The sequence below is a fragment of the Bolinopsis microptera genome, chromosome 9 (genome assembly GCF_026151205.1).
Source record: "Bolinopsis microptera isolate Bmic1 chromosome 9, MBARI_Bmic_1.0, whole genome shotgun sequence".
NCBI lineage: Eukaryota > Metazoa > Ctenophora > Tentaculata > Lobata > Bolinopsidae > Bolinopsis > Bolinopsis microptera.
In genome coordinates this window covers 15,240,369-15,256,726 of record NC_087080.1, presented here as the reverse complement: position 1 = coordinate 15,256,726, position 16,358 = coordinate 15,240,369, and the positions used below count along the sequence as shown (strand labels likewise).

At 39.2% G+C, this 16,358-nt stretch overlaps 1 protein-coding gene across 1 annotated transcript; it reads right to left on the bottom strand.

Moving 5' to 3' along the window:
- Positions 1 to 1,620: 1,620 nt before the first annotated feature.
- LOC134820377 (uncharacterized) lies at positions 1,621 to 7,190 on the bottom strand. The gene is made up of 11 exons (XM_063830745.1): positions 6,998 to 7,190; positions 6,509 to 6,592; positions 6,120 to 6,179; positions 5,724 to 5,887; positions 5,307 to 5,561; positions 5,036 to 5,182; positions 4,636 to 4,768; positions 4,196 to 4,362; positions 3,905 to 4,020; positions 3,033 to 3,152; positions 1,621 to 2,834 (listed from the first exon to the last, which is right to left on the bottom strand). The coding sequence occupies exons 1-11, from the start codon at positions 7,186 to 7,188 to the stop codon at positions 2,133 to 2,135; spliced, it is 2,139 nt and encodes a 712-aa protein (XP_063686815.1). The 5' UTR covers positions 7,189 to 7,190; the 3' UTR covers positions 1,621 to 2,132.
- Positions 7,191 to 16,358: the final 9,168 nt, after the last annotated feature.

Sequence of the window (16,358 nt, the reverse complement as noted above, 5' to 3'; positions counted from 1 at the left end):
TGAATATTCAGGTATTTTGTAAAAGCAAATTTACACAAGCGCCCCAGTAAAGAAAGAAACGTTAGCTATGATACTATAACTAAGCGATTGAGAATAAAGCGCTGTTTTACCTTGACTCTAAACTAGATAATTAAGTTATAATAAATAATGCGTAATGATAAATAGGTAGGTAGGTATGGTATGGTTTACATAGGTAGGATTTTCCGGAATCTCAGAATCGAAAAATTTACACATACTTAGTACCGAGGGTCAATAAATAATAATATAAACTATTTTTAATTAAGGTACTTACTGGTAACATGAAGGAAAGCACACCATTGGATAGGAAAATCAACCTACCTTATACGTGTTTCAGGAGGAAAAGGGAATAAGGACTTTATATGAATCGTTCACAAATCTATTTCTGTAATTCTGTCTTGGAGTATGACCTGACCGGACGAACTATAATAAATATGGACGGCAAACAAAATATAATCAAGGGAAAAGTTAAACGCACTGAGAATGTGTCTAACTAAATCCTCCCATAAACCCCCCGAATATAAAATTAATTTGTGCTTGCGAGAGACTGTCTCTGAGTAAATTAATATAGAAAAAATAAACAGTCCCGCCCAGGCTTGACCCTATCAATTAACCATGAAAATCACTGACTGGGCATGGCTCAAGCAGCCATGACGGTAGAATTCGGTTACAGTAGGTGGAGATGACCTGCTGCTCCAAGTTTACCATGCTCGGTAGAGCCAGGCAGATATCTCCATTTCGTATTTAGTCCATGTGTGCCAAGATTTACGTCCAATTTACGCAAAAATCGTCTGTAAATTGGTCGAAACTTTACTCGGTGAGTGCGGCTGATTTTCATTAGACGCAGATAATTATGGTAATTGTGATAATAATTACGTAATTATGGTCTGTATCTAATTATCGGAGTCAGTGCTCAAGAAGCCAATGGCTGAGACTTGTTTAAATCCCTGTAATCCCTTTTTAAACCATGCCCTGATAGCTTGATAGTTGATGTAGCCATGTGACATCGCTAATTTCCATTTTTCAGCATACTCCCTTCTATTTACCTACCAATTTACTTATTTTGTGCGGCACTGGCAGAAAGATCGAAGATTATCACGCTTAATGATTCATTTGAATGCAACTAAATTCTCACAGGACATTTATTCACTCACTTTCTCGCCAAGATTTGACTTTGCTAGGTCTGTGGTCCGAGTAATATTCAGATGGTGGATCAATTAGATTAATAATAAGTTTTATATAAATATAATTATCAGTTTTATAACTGACAGGCTATGCTCGCGCCGGGAGCGGCACTTATATCAAAATCATGGCCGACAGATGGTGAGTTACTGTTGAGTTTACTTCGTCAGCGCCAGTCTGGAAGTAACACGGCTAGTCCTGCCCACGTTGAATTTTCTGGATCCTTCAGATACTGAGACGGCTGGTGGTAAATTATCAAGTGCAATTAGTGAATTAAAAGTCGGACCTTCTCTTAATTATATTAGGAATGATACGTCAATAATATGAGCTCGTCAATATTTATGATTTGATATTTGATAGCTCTGGTTAAGTTAGGTGCTGACGAGGGTCGGACAGGGAATGAGAAAGAAAACTACATTTTATATGTGGCTTTAGAAATCAAATGCCCCAATGTGTAATTAAACTATTTAGTTTAATCAAATGAAAACTGACCATATGTTTATTGGTCACATAAACACTCAAAATCAACAGTAAACAAGCTTGATACAAAATCATATCTTTGATTTCATGCTAAATAAACTTTGATCAGCTTTCCCTAACAATAAACCATTTATTATACTTATCATCAATGAAGAACAAAAATCAAATATTAAATATGCATTCCTGCTTAAAAATTAACTTACAAACAATCATAAAAAGAGTATAAATAGAACGATAAGCCGGTTTGAATGTCTGTACCGTTCTGTATAAATAGAATAAAAGAAAATGAAGTGTTTCGCTGCTACTGATAAGTTAGAAAAATTCGTTGCATTATTATTATTACTGATAACACAAAGTAACTATTATAACTACGAACAGTCTTGGTTTACGTCACTGAAATTACAAACTATGACGACAAGTTGGTCAGCAAACCTAGCCCTGAACACCCAAGGTTAGATGTCATCCGCAGATAAGATGTCGTCTGCAGATAAGATTTCGGTCTGAATTTGACCATTAGTTTCTATACTCACGACCGTGTCGTATTCATTGGAGGCGCTTGAAATTACTCCGGTATCCTCCGAGATTTCGATGTCAAAAGCGGAGCTACCACTTGATTCCCTCAACGGTTCGCCAAGAGACTCTGTAACTGAAACCCCAATACCCTGATCAGTAGAGATACTGTTTCGAGAGTTGATGGAACTGTTAGATCTGAATCTGTGTTCCCTGGTTGAAACGTTAGACAGCTCAGCTGCCGGGTTAATCCCGCCACCACTGCGGCCCTCGCTTCCTGTTTGCTCTGTTCTACTGCCACTTGGCACTGACTCACCAGAAACAGATAGTCCTGAATTGCTGATAGCAGAAGATCTTGAAGCGGTCTCAATATTGTTATCAGTTGGCGGTGAAGCCTGTACTCTGTTTTGTTGGTCTGAAGACCGAGAAGGCTGGATATTGTTAGTCTCAATGATGGTTTCTTCTGGAGCCACCCTAGATAATCGTGAGAGGGAAGGACTGGTCACCACATTGCTTCTAAAGTGGTGGTTTGCTGTGTTCCCTCTGGCGCTGGAGGGCGGGGAAAGGTGATCTAGGTTCAGGAAACTATCTGACATGGATTTTTTGTCCATAATGTCTCGTATCAGGGTCCGTAGGTTGTGATTCTGAAGGATTTGGTTTATTCTTCTTTATTTCAGACGATAATGAAACGTGATTTTAAAACTGCACATGAGGAAATGCACTGTGGAGTTTGCCGAATTTGTAACCCCTTTTTAGGTTTCAAAAACATACATAATATAGTTCAAGTTGAACTTTTAAGATAAAACGTATAGATAAATAAATTAGCTTATCAGATATTTTACCTGTATGAGGCGTTTACTGATCTCCCCGTTTGTCATGGGGCTTGTTCCGTTTCTCTTAAACCAGGCCAGAATTGCTTTCTCCTCGTATGAGAACCCATCACTCGCCACCACTGGGTTTTTCTACGGAGAGTTGGTTTTATTAGTCTGTGAAAGCTTTTCCAACTTAACGATCCGTAAATTTGACTATGTTGGTGAGCTTTTAATCATATCCCTGCAGTAGTAGGAGCATGCCGGGCATGATGGAGTTTATTTAAAGTCAAACTATACCCTTTAAAATCGAATGATCAAAGCCGTCGAATCTTGAGACTTGAGAGGGCATCAAGATTCATACAGCAAATATTATAATTTTAATGGGCCTGACACGCGACAGTAATTGGCTAACCAGTTTCAAGCAGCGACGAACAATTTCACGTGTCAAAACAAATGTGGATTGTGGAACACATAATTAAGGTTAAATATTAGAAAGTAGGACTAGTAATTTGAACATAAGTGGGTCACTCTGATATACAGACTATTAGTCACGAGGCGGTAATGACAAGTTATATTAACCCTCAGTTTAACTTTAATGCTCTCACCGTAATGAAGGTCGGGTAACGGGTTATCAACTTGTAGCAAAATGGTTATATCATAAACTTGACAATATAGTTTAGCAAGACCCACGAAGGTATGGTCAAGTGAAGACCCACGAAGTTGTCCCAACGTAGGGTATGGTCAAGACTCACACGCATGTTGTTGTGCCCACGTATGTTGTAAGTTGTTGTGCACACGCATGTGCAAAGTCTTTTCCAGGACACGGACGGAGGACACATAACCGCCGAAACGTGGATCTATATTTCAAATATTCAGACTATTTATTAAACTATTTAACTTACCATGCATTCCCTGGTAATGGGGCAGATGAGTTGGTTTGGGGGCGAAGAGGTGGAGATAGCGAGCATCTTGTAGCCTTCACCATGTGTAATAGTAGAGGGTAGGGCGTCACAGTTCTCTGGGGAAATTAGCGTGTAAGGAGATACTGTGATGAAGATAATTGTACCAGGAGTATATCATATGTTAAGTTTGGGTGTCTGTAGTTATAATTTTGGGGAGAACTCGTGGGATCAGCTGTGACGGACAACTTCGTTCTCTCTGTTTTAATGATCGCGGGTGTTAAATTTACTCACCGAATATAGTACCACCAGTGTCACTGACACCTGGACTGGAACAGCGCTGTTTGAGTCTGGCTAACTTCTGCTTGCTGTAGAATATGTAGCCGACACTGCCAGCACCCGTTATTATGAGCAAGGCGACTGAGAGAGGAGCCAACCACTCAAACACTGCACCCCGTATCCTAGGAGACAACAGTTTAGCTTTTTTAAATACCTTAAATCTTGTCGGCAGAGTTTTGGCGAATTTAACAGAAAATTGTCGGAGACAAAGCTCGGGAAATTGCAACATACTTCATGAATTAAGAGAGTACCTAATATTACTTGCAAATTGTTTCAAAAAATATGTCTGAAAACTAAAGAGATCTAGAGTAGATGAAGTAGATAAAGTAGATGAAGTAGATGAAGTAGATGAAGGCTACTGTAAAATCACCAACTATAAGGGCTTGTAGTTGTACCTGTCAATGGTTTTAACAACAAACTTTGCTTCTGTCGTCCCCAGCACGTTCGTAGCCCGACACGTAAACACTTCCTCACTCGTGACATCAGTTACTATTAGTGTCGCTGCGTCTACTATCACAATGTTGCTGTCTGAAGTTGGAGACTTGTGAAACAGTGTTTTAGTTTTACGTGTTTTAAACACGTGCTGGTTAACTGTTAATATAAGTTGGAGGTGAGAAATGTAGTTTACGGACTTTGTTGGTTGTTTCAATTGAGCCATTATGAACAAGTTGTCAGCTTTTAGAAATCGCTACGCATTCAGACAAAATTTCAAAGTTAACTATCATAACCGGTAATTAAAACTATCAAGTTCCACTTTTCGTAAAATTAAAGTGAAATCAATATGAAATGTCTTACGTTCGGTGTTTTTGACGCTGTTGTTACGATAGAACCACTCGACAGTTGGTGGTGGAGCTCCAAATGACTTGCAGGTCAATTTAGCTGTTCCTTTTCTTTGTACCTCCACCAGCGAGTTGCTGTCATCTATGTTCGGTCCACTACTTTCTGATAGTGAAATTTAAGGTGAAAGAGTAATTAATCAAGATAGCGAAGTAGAAGAAAATGCAAACACTGATATTAATTTGTACTTAATGTTCATACAATTTAGCTAACAGCTCGGTGAACTCACCTTTTTTCAACAAAACATTGATGTAGACTGTTCTGTTCTGTAATGGAGCTTGGTAGATGACCCTATACAAGCCCTCGTCTCTGGAGGTCATGTGTCTGAGCACAAGAGAGCAGTCCTCCTCTCCAGTCTGGTACCTGAGAACCCCTCTTCGATACCAGGATACAGTGCCTGGTTTGGACTTGTGACAGGGTATAACCTGCTCGTATCCTATCTTGTAGAGTGTTATCTCTGCTGGGACTGACAGCTTCATCTCATCTGTTGGAATGTTAGATGTTAAGTTGTCTTGGTAATAAAGAGGAACGTAAAGAGGTTAATGAGTACTGAGTAGTAAGAACTAAGCATGAAGTTTGCGTGATCTTAAAACGTCTGGAAGGTTCTGGAAAGGAAGGAAAGTTTTTAATTATGATGTTCACTGACCACATCCTAACTGCTGAGGAGTAAGCTCATCTAATCTGACATTGTGAAGGTCAGGGTTGGAGGTGGAGGAGCATGTGATGCTGGTGCTGGCGTAGTTCAGGAATTGGGAGGGAGGCAGCTCCAGTAGCTTACAGTCGCAGTGGATTGGGTTATCCAATAGATCTCTGAACGATTGAGGATTCGTTAACGATATCTATATCTATAAGTCAGCTTATTTAGTATAGTGACTTAGTGAGTAATTTTGAACTTTGAATTTAAATCAGGGACATTTTAACGGAAAGATCAGTTTCATTGGTATCTTTGATGTTATTACATTTAACTTATTTTACTCTAACTTCGTATTTTATTAAATATATATTCTAGAATCCCGTATATTGAGTATTTAGCGGTACTTACAGCTTGACGTTGGTAATTCCCTTGTCTGGTATAGTAGTTAAAATGTTATCTGTCAAAATTCTGAAAGACAATTTGTCACTAGTTGAATAGCGGGAATGATTTATCCATTTATGGTCTTCATTCAATTTTGAAGTATAACGGTAACCAAATATATTCAACAATCTGACATCAGTTCGATTATATAACGATTTAACAGCAATAATATGATAGTCCCCAATTCTACTGAGCTACAATAATTTGATATACATCGCAGTCTAGTTCCGACTTAAAAACCAGAAAACTAAGTGTAACTTCACCATTAATTACTCGTAATTTGAAGAAACATTGTTATTAATGTGACTTACAGCTTTAAAAATAAAAATTTTTTAAAAATAAAATAAAAAACTTACAGCTGTTTTAAGTTGTTTAAATCAGAGGCTAGCGCAATCAGCTTGCTCCAACTTTGGTCTCTTAATCTGTTATGAGAGAGGTCCCTGCAAGATTTTAATGGGTCAGGAAGTTATAATACTTGTATTTAACTTTATAACTTTATAATACTCGTATTAAACAATGACTATTGAGCAATATTATATATAATATAATATATAATATTATATATAAGTGCTTAAGGTCTTGATCATGATATTATGCTCGTATTGACGTAAAACAGTAGAGCAAAAAATAGCTGCAATTCACAAAGGATAGATAAAAACTAAAAAGCAAAGGCACTTAGTAAAGATCTAAAAACCTCATTAGCTCTAACCTAAGCCCATTATAAATGTATAGTCATATTATAAGTGTAAGTCATCTTTGTAAATATTTTATAATATGGTAAAATATCATACTACATAATTTATATTCTACGAGAATTTCGCAATTTGATAACAGTTTTATCTTACAGTATGGTTGTGTTAAGGGACACTCCGCTAGGCACATCAGAGAGTTCCAGTGAGGTACAGTTCACAGAGGTGTTGAAACATATACAGGAGACCGGGCAGGAGGAGACAGGGAGTGAGATACTGATGTCTAGAAGGAGGACGAGGACGAGGAGGATGGAGGAGGGCTGTCTAGATTGACAGGGGTTGAGCATTGCCAGCTGGGATACAAGATTAGATAGAGCGGGTTACATGTATTATTCAACATACAGATTATAGGGATGTTTCATCTCGAGGACATAGGATGAATTTAGAAGCAGAACGGCTTCAAATAATTAAATCTTTTATCGTTTATTATACTGACGAAATATTTGAATATTATCGGAATAAATAACACTAATTCGGTCACGTAAAAAAAAGCTGGTGGTGCAACATTGGAAGTACCACTGGAAGTTAAAAGAACACCACCATGTGGGAGGCAGTGGGCCGCTATTTACACAAGGCAAACCCAATACAACACTGCAACACTACAGCAACTGTGCTAGAAAATACAATCTGCAGATTATTGTGGTGAGTAATGTGAATGGAGGTACTCTTGACTCTAGAGAGGTCGAGGAGATGTAATTATCTCCTAGAAGGCAAGCAGCAGAATAGTAGACGAAATTATGTAAAGTGGTAGTTATTAGTAGTACAAGTAACAATTGAAAAATAATATACAAATCGTGTGTGGTTATAAGAAGTGTGGTTAAAAGGTAAAAAGAAATGTTTTAAAGAGACATTCAACTCTTGACACACGAACATCATAGAAAGTGCTCAACTCCTAAAGTAGTAAAATTAAAATGTGATGAAAACCACAAGATCAGCCGTTGAAAGGTTAAATTGGTTGGGTGTGAGACTTGGGACCAGCCACATGACAGTGGTCACAGTGGGGCAGACAATAGGAAATGGGCTACCCCTCTGTTGATGGGTCATTACAATAAAATCCTGACACCTAATTAGCACAAATTTGATTAGGGCTTACATTTGTAGTAGTGCCTGTTTGAATAGAATTGTAAAGTGTAGAGTGTACAATAGTACAATCTTACATTACAACAGTCAACAGTCAGCAGTCAACAGTCAACCAAAGATTACCGGTGTAAACTGTAGCAGGAGGCATTAAGATTTATAAAGCCACATTGTTGCAGCCAAACAAAAGCCTTGTAACTAAGCAAAAGCCTTATAACTAAGCAAATGCCTAGTAACTAAGCAAAAGCCTTGTAACTAAGCAAAAGCCTTATAACTAAACAAAAGCCTTGTAACTAAGCAAAAGCCTAGTAACTAAGCAAAAGTCTTCTAACTAAGCAAATGCCTAGTAACTAAGCAAAAGCCTTGTAACTAAGCAAAAGCCTTATAACTAAACAAAAGCCTTGTAACTAAGCAAAAGCCTAGTAACTAAGCAAAAGTCTGGTAACTAAGCAAAAGCCTAGTAACTTAGTAAAAAGACACCAGAAGACACCAGAAGACACGGCGGCACACTGCACAGTAGTAGAACAGACCTAGACTCTAGAGGACTACTTACTATGACATTATGTCCTAGTATATGTCCTGGACATGCATTAGGTACTATATATACCAATCGTAGTATATATACATAGAACATAGAACTAGGACTTGTTTGAAGCACTTAAGTGAGACTAATTCATTTTTCATGATTCAAAGCGAGCATTTTTAGACCACAACAAAATACAAATTATTTGTAGAAACAAATGTCCATGTAGAAATCAAACAATAACTTTGTTTAAAAATAGTTCCAGATCAAAGCTGAGACACGAATTAAAACTTAGAAGCAATGATTACCTTATAAACGGAATACAGATACGCGATAAACATAATGGCCAATAGACAAAGAAGAGTACTCAAGAGTAATCAACTGTTATAAAGAAAAAATTATGTACTTACATGATCAGATTAAAACAATGTGCTACTTTATTCCACACCAAAAGTAATTACTAATTATTACTAAATATTACTAATTAGACGGAAAATATCATAATTAAAAACGCCCGTTGTTAAATCATCGCGGTTGAAATAAAAGAATGCTGTCGTTGCTTCAAATTACTTAATGCTTATGCTCTTATGTTGTATGTGGGCAGCTGAGAAGCGGTTATCCAACCTGAAGTCTTGCAGCTGCTCTAAGCGAGCGTTCACATCAGCAAGTTTTTGGCCATTTTTACTTTGCTTTTAACTATCCTTTGAACTAGAGATTCAGGTGAAAGTTGATTGAGTTAAATGATGGTCACTAAGGCTTTCGTTATGCGAAACGGTTATGCCATTGCAACTGCTCTTGAAGCTCAATTGCATCGAATAACACGTAATTGTCTCTGAGTTGACAGTGCAGCAATAGGTAAAAATGACTAGCATCAAGCAAGAGCAGAATAGTGGATAAAGAATATAGAACGAGATCAAGCAAGCAGCACGAGGATATTATTTACTAACAAATCGTAAAAATACTGAGATTTGGAATTTTCTTACTGTACATGTGAGCATTTATATTAAATATCCTGAGTCTAGAATAAAAGAAATTTTAGGAAATTTTTCCTTTCAACAATCGGAATAAAAGCTACAAAATCCCGGCAACTTAACAGAATGGACTATCAGATATTGGCGTGAGAATTGAGAATTCCACCCTCTTGTACAACAGAGGTGACAACTAATTTGATCCCGAATCTGATTAAGATAATGCACTAAGTGGGTCGTAACGTAAGATTCCATGTAATGAGCTAATCAATTAACGTAGTAAGATGAGACATTTCGCCTAATTAATTGGAATGCAAAATACCGGATCAATTAAGACGATGAAACACAAGTTAGAATTGTTTAAGATGAAACGTTGTGATGACTGAGACCATCATGTGTTGATTAAAACAATGTTTACTAACAAAACATCTTAGAAAACTGAAAGACTGCTGACGATGAAATCAATGATGTCATTGGACCTGCCGTTTTGAAATCTAACATTGCAAACTGGTCATCGTCACAGTCACAGTCACAGTCACAGTCACAGTCACAGTCACAGTCACAGTCACAGTCACAGTCACAGTCACAGTCACAGTCACAGTCACAGTCACAGTCACAGTCACAGTCACAGTCACAGTCACAGTCACAGTCACAGTCACAGTCACAGTCACAGTCACAGTCACAGTCACAGTCACAGTCACAGTCACAGTCACAGTCACAGTCACAGTCACAGTCACAGTCACAGTCACAGTCACAGTCACAGTCACAGTCACAGTCACAGTCACAGTCACAGTCACAGTCACAGTCACAGTCACAGTCACAGTCACAGTCACAGTCACAGTCACAGTCACAGTCACAGTCACAGTCACAGTCACAGTCACAGTCACAGTCACAGTCACAGTCACAGTCACAGTCACAGTCACAATCACAGTCACAATCACAGTCACAGTCACAGTCACAGTCACAGTCAAGTCACAGTCACAGTCACAGTCACAGTCACAGTCACAGTCACAGTCACAGTCACAGTCACAGTCGCAGTCACAGTCACAGTCACAGTCACAGTCACAGTCATCGTCCATGATCGCGCAGTCTGCCAAGCGAGTGCGATTCTTTAAAACATTTGATGTGTGAAGTTGATTAAATTCAATACAAGCTGCATTAACTCAGCATTGCTGAGGCTGAGCTTGTCATCCCAAGCAATATTAAATAATAAATACTATTATATGCTACAATAAGCCCATATTTATTAAAACATTACGTAACCTTTTTTATTTCAAAATTCAAATAAACTTTACATCAATGTATTACAGTTATATTTAGAAAAGACCACAATAGCTCCTGTGAGGCAAAAACATGGAAAGTGAGAGCTAGAAAAATATTCCTGAGACTCAACACTACCAGACTGCAGCTGGAGTGAGAAACAATATGTAAACATCATAATAAAATCGTAACATGTCTATTGTTTAGTGTTACTAATAAATCCAATAACCATGCTGGCAGCCTGGCATTGTTTTTTGATATGAACGTGGTTCAGTATAATGTAAAAGTAATATTTTACTTTCAGGTTTGTTTTAAATACAATTAACATGAAATGTACCTGATATAAACGATTGCTCCAAAATTCGAAATCGATTACCAACCTTTAGTCTAGACATGAATGGTTTCGATGGTTCTGCAAAGTTTAACCCAGCTAGGGAAAAGGACTACATTATCGACCAATTTCCTTTTTATTACATCACCGGCACGTTCAGCTGCAAGTAGATTGCTAGTAGGAAGTTGCAACACCCTAATTAGGAGAACAGAATTTGATATCACTATTAAAGTATTAAAGTCTGGAAGTGATTCGGCCGAGGTGATTTGGGATTGCTTCTGCTATTTATAATTATATTAAACTTAAAGTATTCGGCTGCTCAGTGCTCTGGTGGTTTGAAGTATCTAGTGAGCGTAATATACCCAGGGTTTTATCAGGAAGATGGATATTAGCTTAGTTTTATTACTATCCCATGAAACCGGCCAACTGGAATCCAATTAATCATCTTAGTGGAGAGATCTGATCTTACATATCAACGAGATGCAGTTCACGTTTGCAATATATTTGAGGGATGTTCGATTATGAGGACTAAACTTTTACTGTGTTTAGCAAAAATTACAAAAATGAATTGAGCCGGCAATAATGAGCTGCTACGTTTTTGCATTGCTTCTTAAAGTGCTTCTTCAAACACTGCTAAAATACCAAACACTGCACAGGTTTTTGGGTGCCGGGCCATCCTAGTTACCTTGCTATGGGCCGTTCCCCTGGCTTATGCAGGTCTAGTTTACACATATATATACTGCACAGCAAAGAGCAGAATTGGAACTCTATCTTGTGATATTTTATAACTACTGTCGACTGCAATTACCCGTCCTTTTAAGGGTTTAACCATCATTATTAATAGCTGCTAGTCTGAGAAACAGGTTTTAAAGTCCGTGAGAACTTGACACAGCTGGAAAAATATTAAATAAGAAACGAGTTCATGTCAGCGTTCATGAGCGGCTTCTGCCACGATTTTAATAATATGTCGCAAAATTATTTAACCCATTTACGTCAAAATAAGTTAATGGGTTAAAACTTTCTTCTATCACTACCATGAATCCACCACCAAACGAGCACTCAAGCATTATAATATCATGACAAAAGCGAAAAAGGATAAAATGGAGTTGGTAGAAGCAAAACAATGCTGCAAGCTAAATATCAGCCACGGGGGATGAGTGATATCCCTATATTAGGAGAAAGGAAACATCTGACGAGCAAACAATGGGGGCAACACGAAATAGCAAGTACTATATATTACGTACTAATATATTGCGGGGAGCCGAACTGCGGAGCACACAATTACAAAGAAACTCTAATTTGATGTTCGGATGAAGGGATGTCCGATTTATCCAGTGCCCTACAGCCATATTATTCAGCAAGAATGCAGTCCACGAACTCTTAGGGACTATAGCTGAGTAACAGGCCTCCTAAGTGTGATTTATCCACCGCCCTACAGAGGGCACTGATGTGTCCTTCTTGCAGTTTATACCCTTTACGAATCACACTTCTTTGTTATACTGAAAAGTACCCACTTTGTACTTTGAAGCGTGTACTATACGGATCTAATTAGACTGGATGCAGGAATATTTACATAATCAGGCCCTGCATCTATGTATCCAGGCTAGCTTTCTCCAAGAAACGAATACTACTACACTACTAAGTGCGTCAACTGTTAGCTTTATATCACTAAAAGGGCTTGCCGGCTTCCCAAGTTATGTCCCAAAATACCGTTTAGTAAATTCCATCGAATTAAGGTATCCTGCAATATTTGTGCTCTGCGCAATGTACTGACTCAAGAAATACAGTGAATCACTAATGTTATAGATTATTGAGCTATATTTATGTTTCACGTGCATGTTAAACAGATGTATACATATTGCATATTGTTTTGCAGTTCAATCCGTCACAGCATAATGTATGCTTGTACAAAAATTGGAAACAAGTAAACAAATAAGTCACATTGTCCAATCAATTCGAACAAAAAAGCAAAATCAAAACGAATCATAACTAGCTGCTCAATCATAAAAGCCTCATAATTTAGTTATAATCCTTACGACATGAACATTAACCAATCAAAACGTTTGTAAAAGCAACATTGACCACTTAGAGAACAAGTTAAATCTCGCAGTTAAGCAACAAACCTGGCCGTTGAAAGAGAAAAGTAATCTTACATCACTCATGTTCGAAACAGTAGAAATTGCTTGTTATTGCTATATTTTACACTCGGTGGGAGAGAGAAAGAGCGGACGGAGATCAGCCGTGCTCAAGATCTACAGAGGCACACCTGCATGACACGTCCAGATAGAAAGGTTGATGACTTCACTTAGTGTGGCGAGAGAAGGCACCAACTATGATACTGATACTCTGAAGTCTGATACTGAGTACGCTGTGAGTCAGTGAGTGTGAGTCAGTGAGTCAGTGAGTCAGTGAGTCAGTGAGTCAGTGAGTCTGTGAGTCAGTGAGTCAGTGAGTCAGTGAGTCAGTGAGTCAGTGAGTCAGTGAGCCAGTGAGCCAGTGAGTCAGTGAGTCAGTGAGTCAGTGAGTCAGTGAGTCAGTGAGTCAGTGAGTCTGTGAGTCAGTGAGTCAGTGAGTCAGTGAGTCAGTGAGTCAGTGAGTCAGTGAGTCAGTGAGTCAGTGAGTCAGTGAGTCAGTGAGTCAGTGAGTCAGTGAGTCAGTGAGTCAGTGAGTCAGTGAGTCAGTGAGTGTGAGTGTGAGTCAGTGAGTGTGAGTCAGTGAGTGTGAGTCAGTGAGTGTGAGTCAGTGAGTGTGAGTCAGTGAGTCAGTGAGTCAGTGAGTCAGTGAGTCAGTGAGTCAGTGAGTCAGTGAGTCAGTGAGTCAGTGAGTCAGTGAGTCAGTGAGTCAGTGAGTCAGTGAGTCAGTGAGTCAGTGAGTCAGTGAGTCAGTGAGTCAGTGAGTCAGTGAGTCAGTGAGTCAGTGAGTCAGTGAGTCAGTGAGTCAGTGAGTGTGAGTGTAAGTCAGTGAGTGTGAGTCAGTGAGTGTGAGTCAGTGAGTGTGAGTCAGTGAGTGTGAGTCAGTGAGTCAGTGAGTCAGTGAGTCAGTGAGTCAGTGAGTCAGTGAGTCAGTGAGTCAGTGAGTCAGTGAGTCAGTGAGTCAGTGAGTCAGTGAGTCAGTGAGTCAGTGAGTCAGTGAGTCAGTGAGTCAGTGAGTCAGTGAGTTAGTGAGTCAGTGAGTCAGTGAGTCAGTGAGTCAGTGAGTGTGAGTCAGTGAGTGTGAGTCAGTGAGTGTGAGTCAGTGAGTGTGACTGTGAGACTGTGAAGACGTGTGAGTGTGAGTCAGTGAGTGTGAGTCAGTGAGTCAGTGAGTCAGTGAGTCAGTGAGTCAGTGAGTCAGTGAGTCAGTGAGTCAGTGAGTCAGTGAGTCAGTGAGTCAGTGAGTCAGTGAGTCAGTGAGTCAGTGAGTCAGTGAGTCAGTGAGTCAGTGAGTCAGTGAGTCAGTGAGTCAGTGAGTCAGTGAGTGTGAGTCAGTGAGTGTGAGTCAGTGAGTGTGAGTCAGTGAGTGTGAGTCAGTGAGTGTGAGTCAGTGAGTCAGTGAGTGTGAGTGTGAGTGTGAGTGTGAGTCAGTGAGTGTGAGTCAGTGAGTGTGAGTCAGTGAGTGTGAGTCAGTGAGTGTGAGTCAGTGAGTGTGAGTCAGTGAGTGTGAGTCAGTGAGTGTGAGTCAGTGAGTGTGAGTCAGTGAGTGTGAGTCAGTGAGTCAGTGAGTTAGTGAGTCAGTGAGTCAGTGAGTGTGAGTCAGTGAGTGTGAGTCAGTGAGTGTGAGTCAGTGAGTCAGTGAGTCAGTGAGTGTGAGTCAGTGAGTGTGAGTCAGTGAGTGTGAGTCCGTGAGTGTGAGTCAGTGAGTGTGAGTCAGTGAGTGTGAGTCAGTGAGTGTGAGTCAGTGAGTGTGAGTCAGTGAGTGTGAGTCAGTGAGTGTGAGTCAGTGAGTCAGTGAGTCAGTGAGTCAGTGAGTCAGTGAGTCAGTGAGTCAGTGAGTCAGTGAGTCAGTGAGTCAGTGAGTCAGTGAGTCAGTGAGTGTGAGTCAGTGAGTCAGTGAGTCAGTGAGTCAGTGAGTCAGTGAGTCAGTGAGTCAGTGAGTCAGTGAGTCAGTGAGTGTGAGTCAGTGAGTGTGAGTCAGTGAGTCAGTGAGTGTGAGTCAGTGAGTGTGAGTCAGTGAGTCAGTGAGTCAGTGAGTCAGTGTGTGTGTGTGTGTGTATGTGTGTGTGTGTGTCACATTATCACACCACGAGAGAAAGATAAATTTCTACAGAGTTGATATGTTTGTTTGTCCCATCTTACATGTTGACTGATGAGATATTGTAATTATGTTCTGTAAGGACATATTGATGACGAAACATTGTTTATTGCATGCAGGTGCCAGGTGCATTTTGCCTTTTTGAGATTTGAGTTCCCGGCTTTTACTGGTAAACGACTATAATAAATCGATCTAGATATCGCTTATATTAGTTAAAAAGGATTTCGGTTAAGTGAGACAAAAACAATTGTTTTAATTTTTTAAACCGAGTGTAACACATTAAAACATTATACGGTATGTCAAGAAAGCATGAAGGAGGGATCTCTGAGAGGCGAGGAGGTCGGTTTTAAAATGACACAGGTCGCTGAGAATATTAGAGTAAGTAGTCTACCAATTTCATTGGTATAGTATCCATAGGATGATTTAGAAATTAATCCAATTTTCCAAGCAGGCTTTAAACTACACTCAAAACCATAAAATCAAGGACCGAGAAAATCTCCCAAGTGCCTGAGAGGTTAATTCAATATCAGGTTTGCTGCCATACCAGGGAGTATAAATTACGAACAATTTACGGTCGCTCAAAGTTATAGTTATAGACGCATAATTTGTTGCATTTAGCGACATCTGCGGCAAATCTGAATTATAAACACCAAAGTTGTATCGAGTTATACAAAGATTTGCTCCTTGCCCAAAAATATATTCGGATTCCTAGGAACCGGGCCGGCGTGTTGGTTTAGCAGCGGAGATTTAAACTTGGTGAAAGTTTATATGATCGTTATTTTTGGGAACTAACTAAAAAAGACCTACAAAGTGGGAAAAATATTGTGTGATCCCTACGAATAAGAGATACGAGAAATATTTGCTGCATAAAGTATACTTTTTGAGAAATATTTCGCGGACCTGAGTGCAGCGGATCAGTACAACTACAAGGTGTCTTTACGAGCTATTTATGGTCACTTGAAAGCTTAATGTAGTTACTAAAAGGTGCTCATGACCCTACAATATTATGACCTCCACCGTACTGCTCCTGTAAAGTTCATGTAACCAACGCCCATAGTTCACATAAAA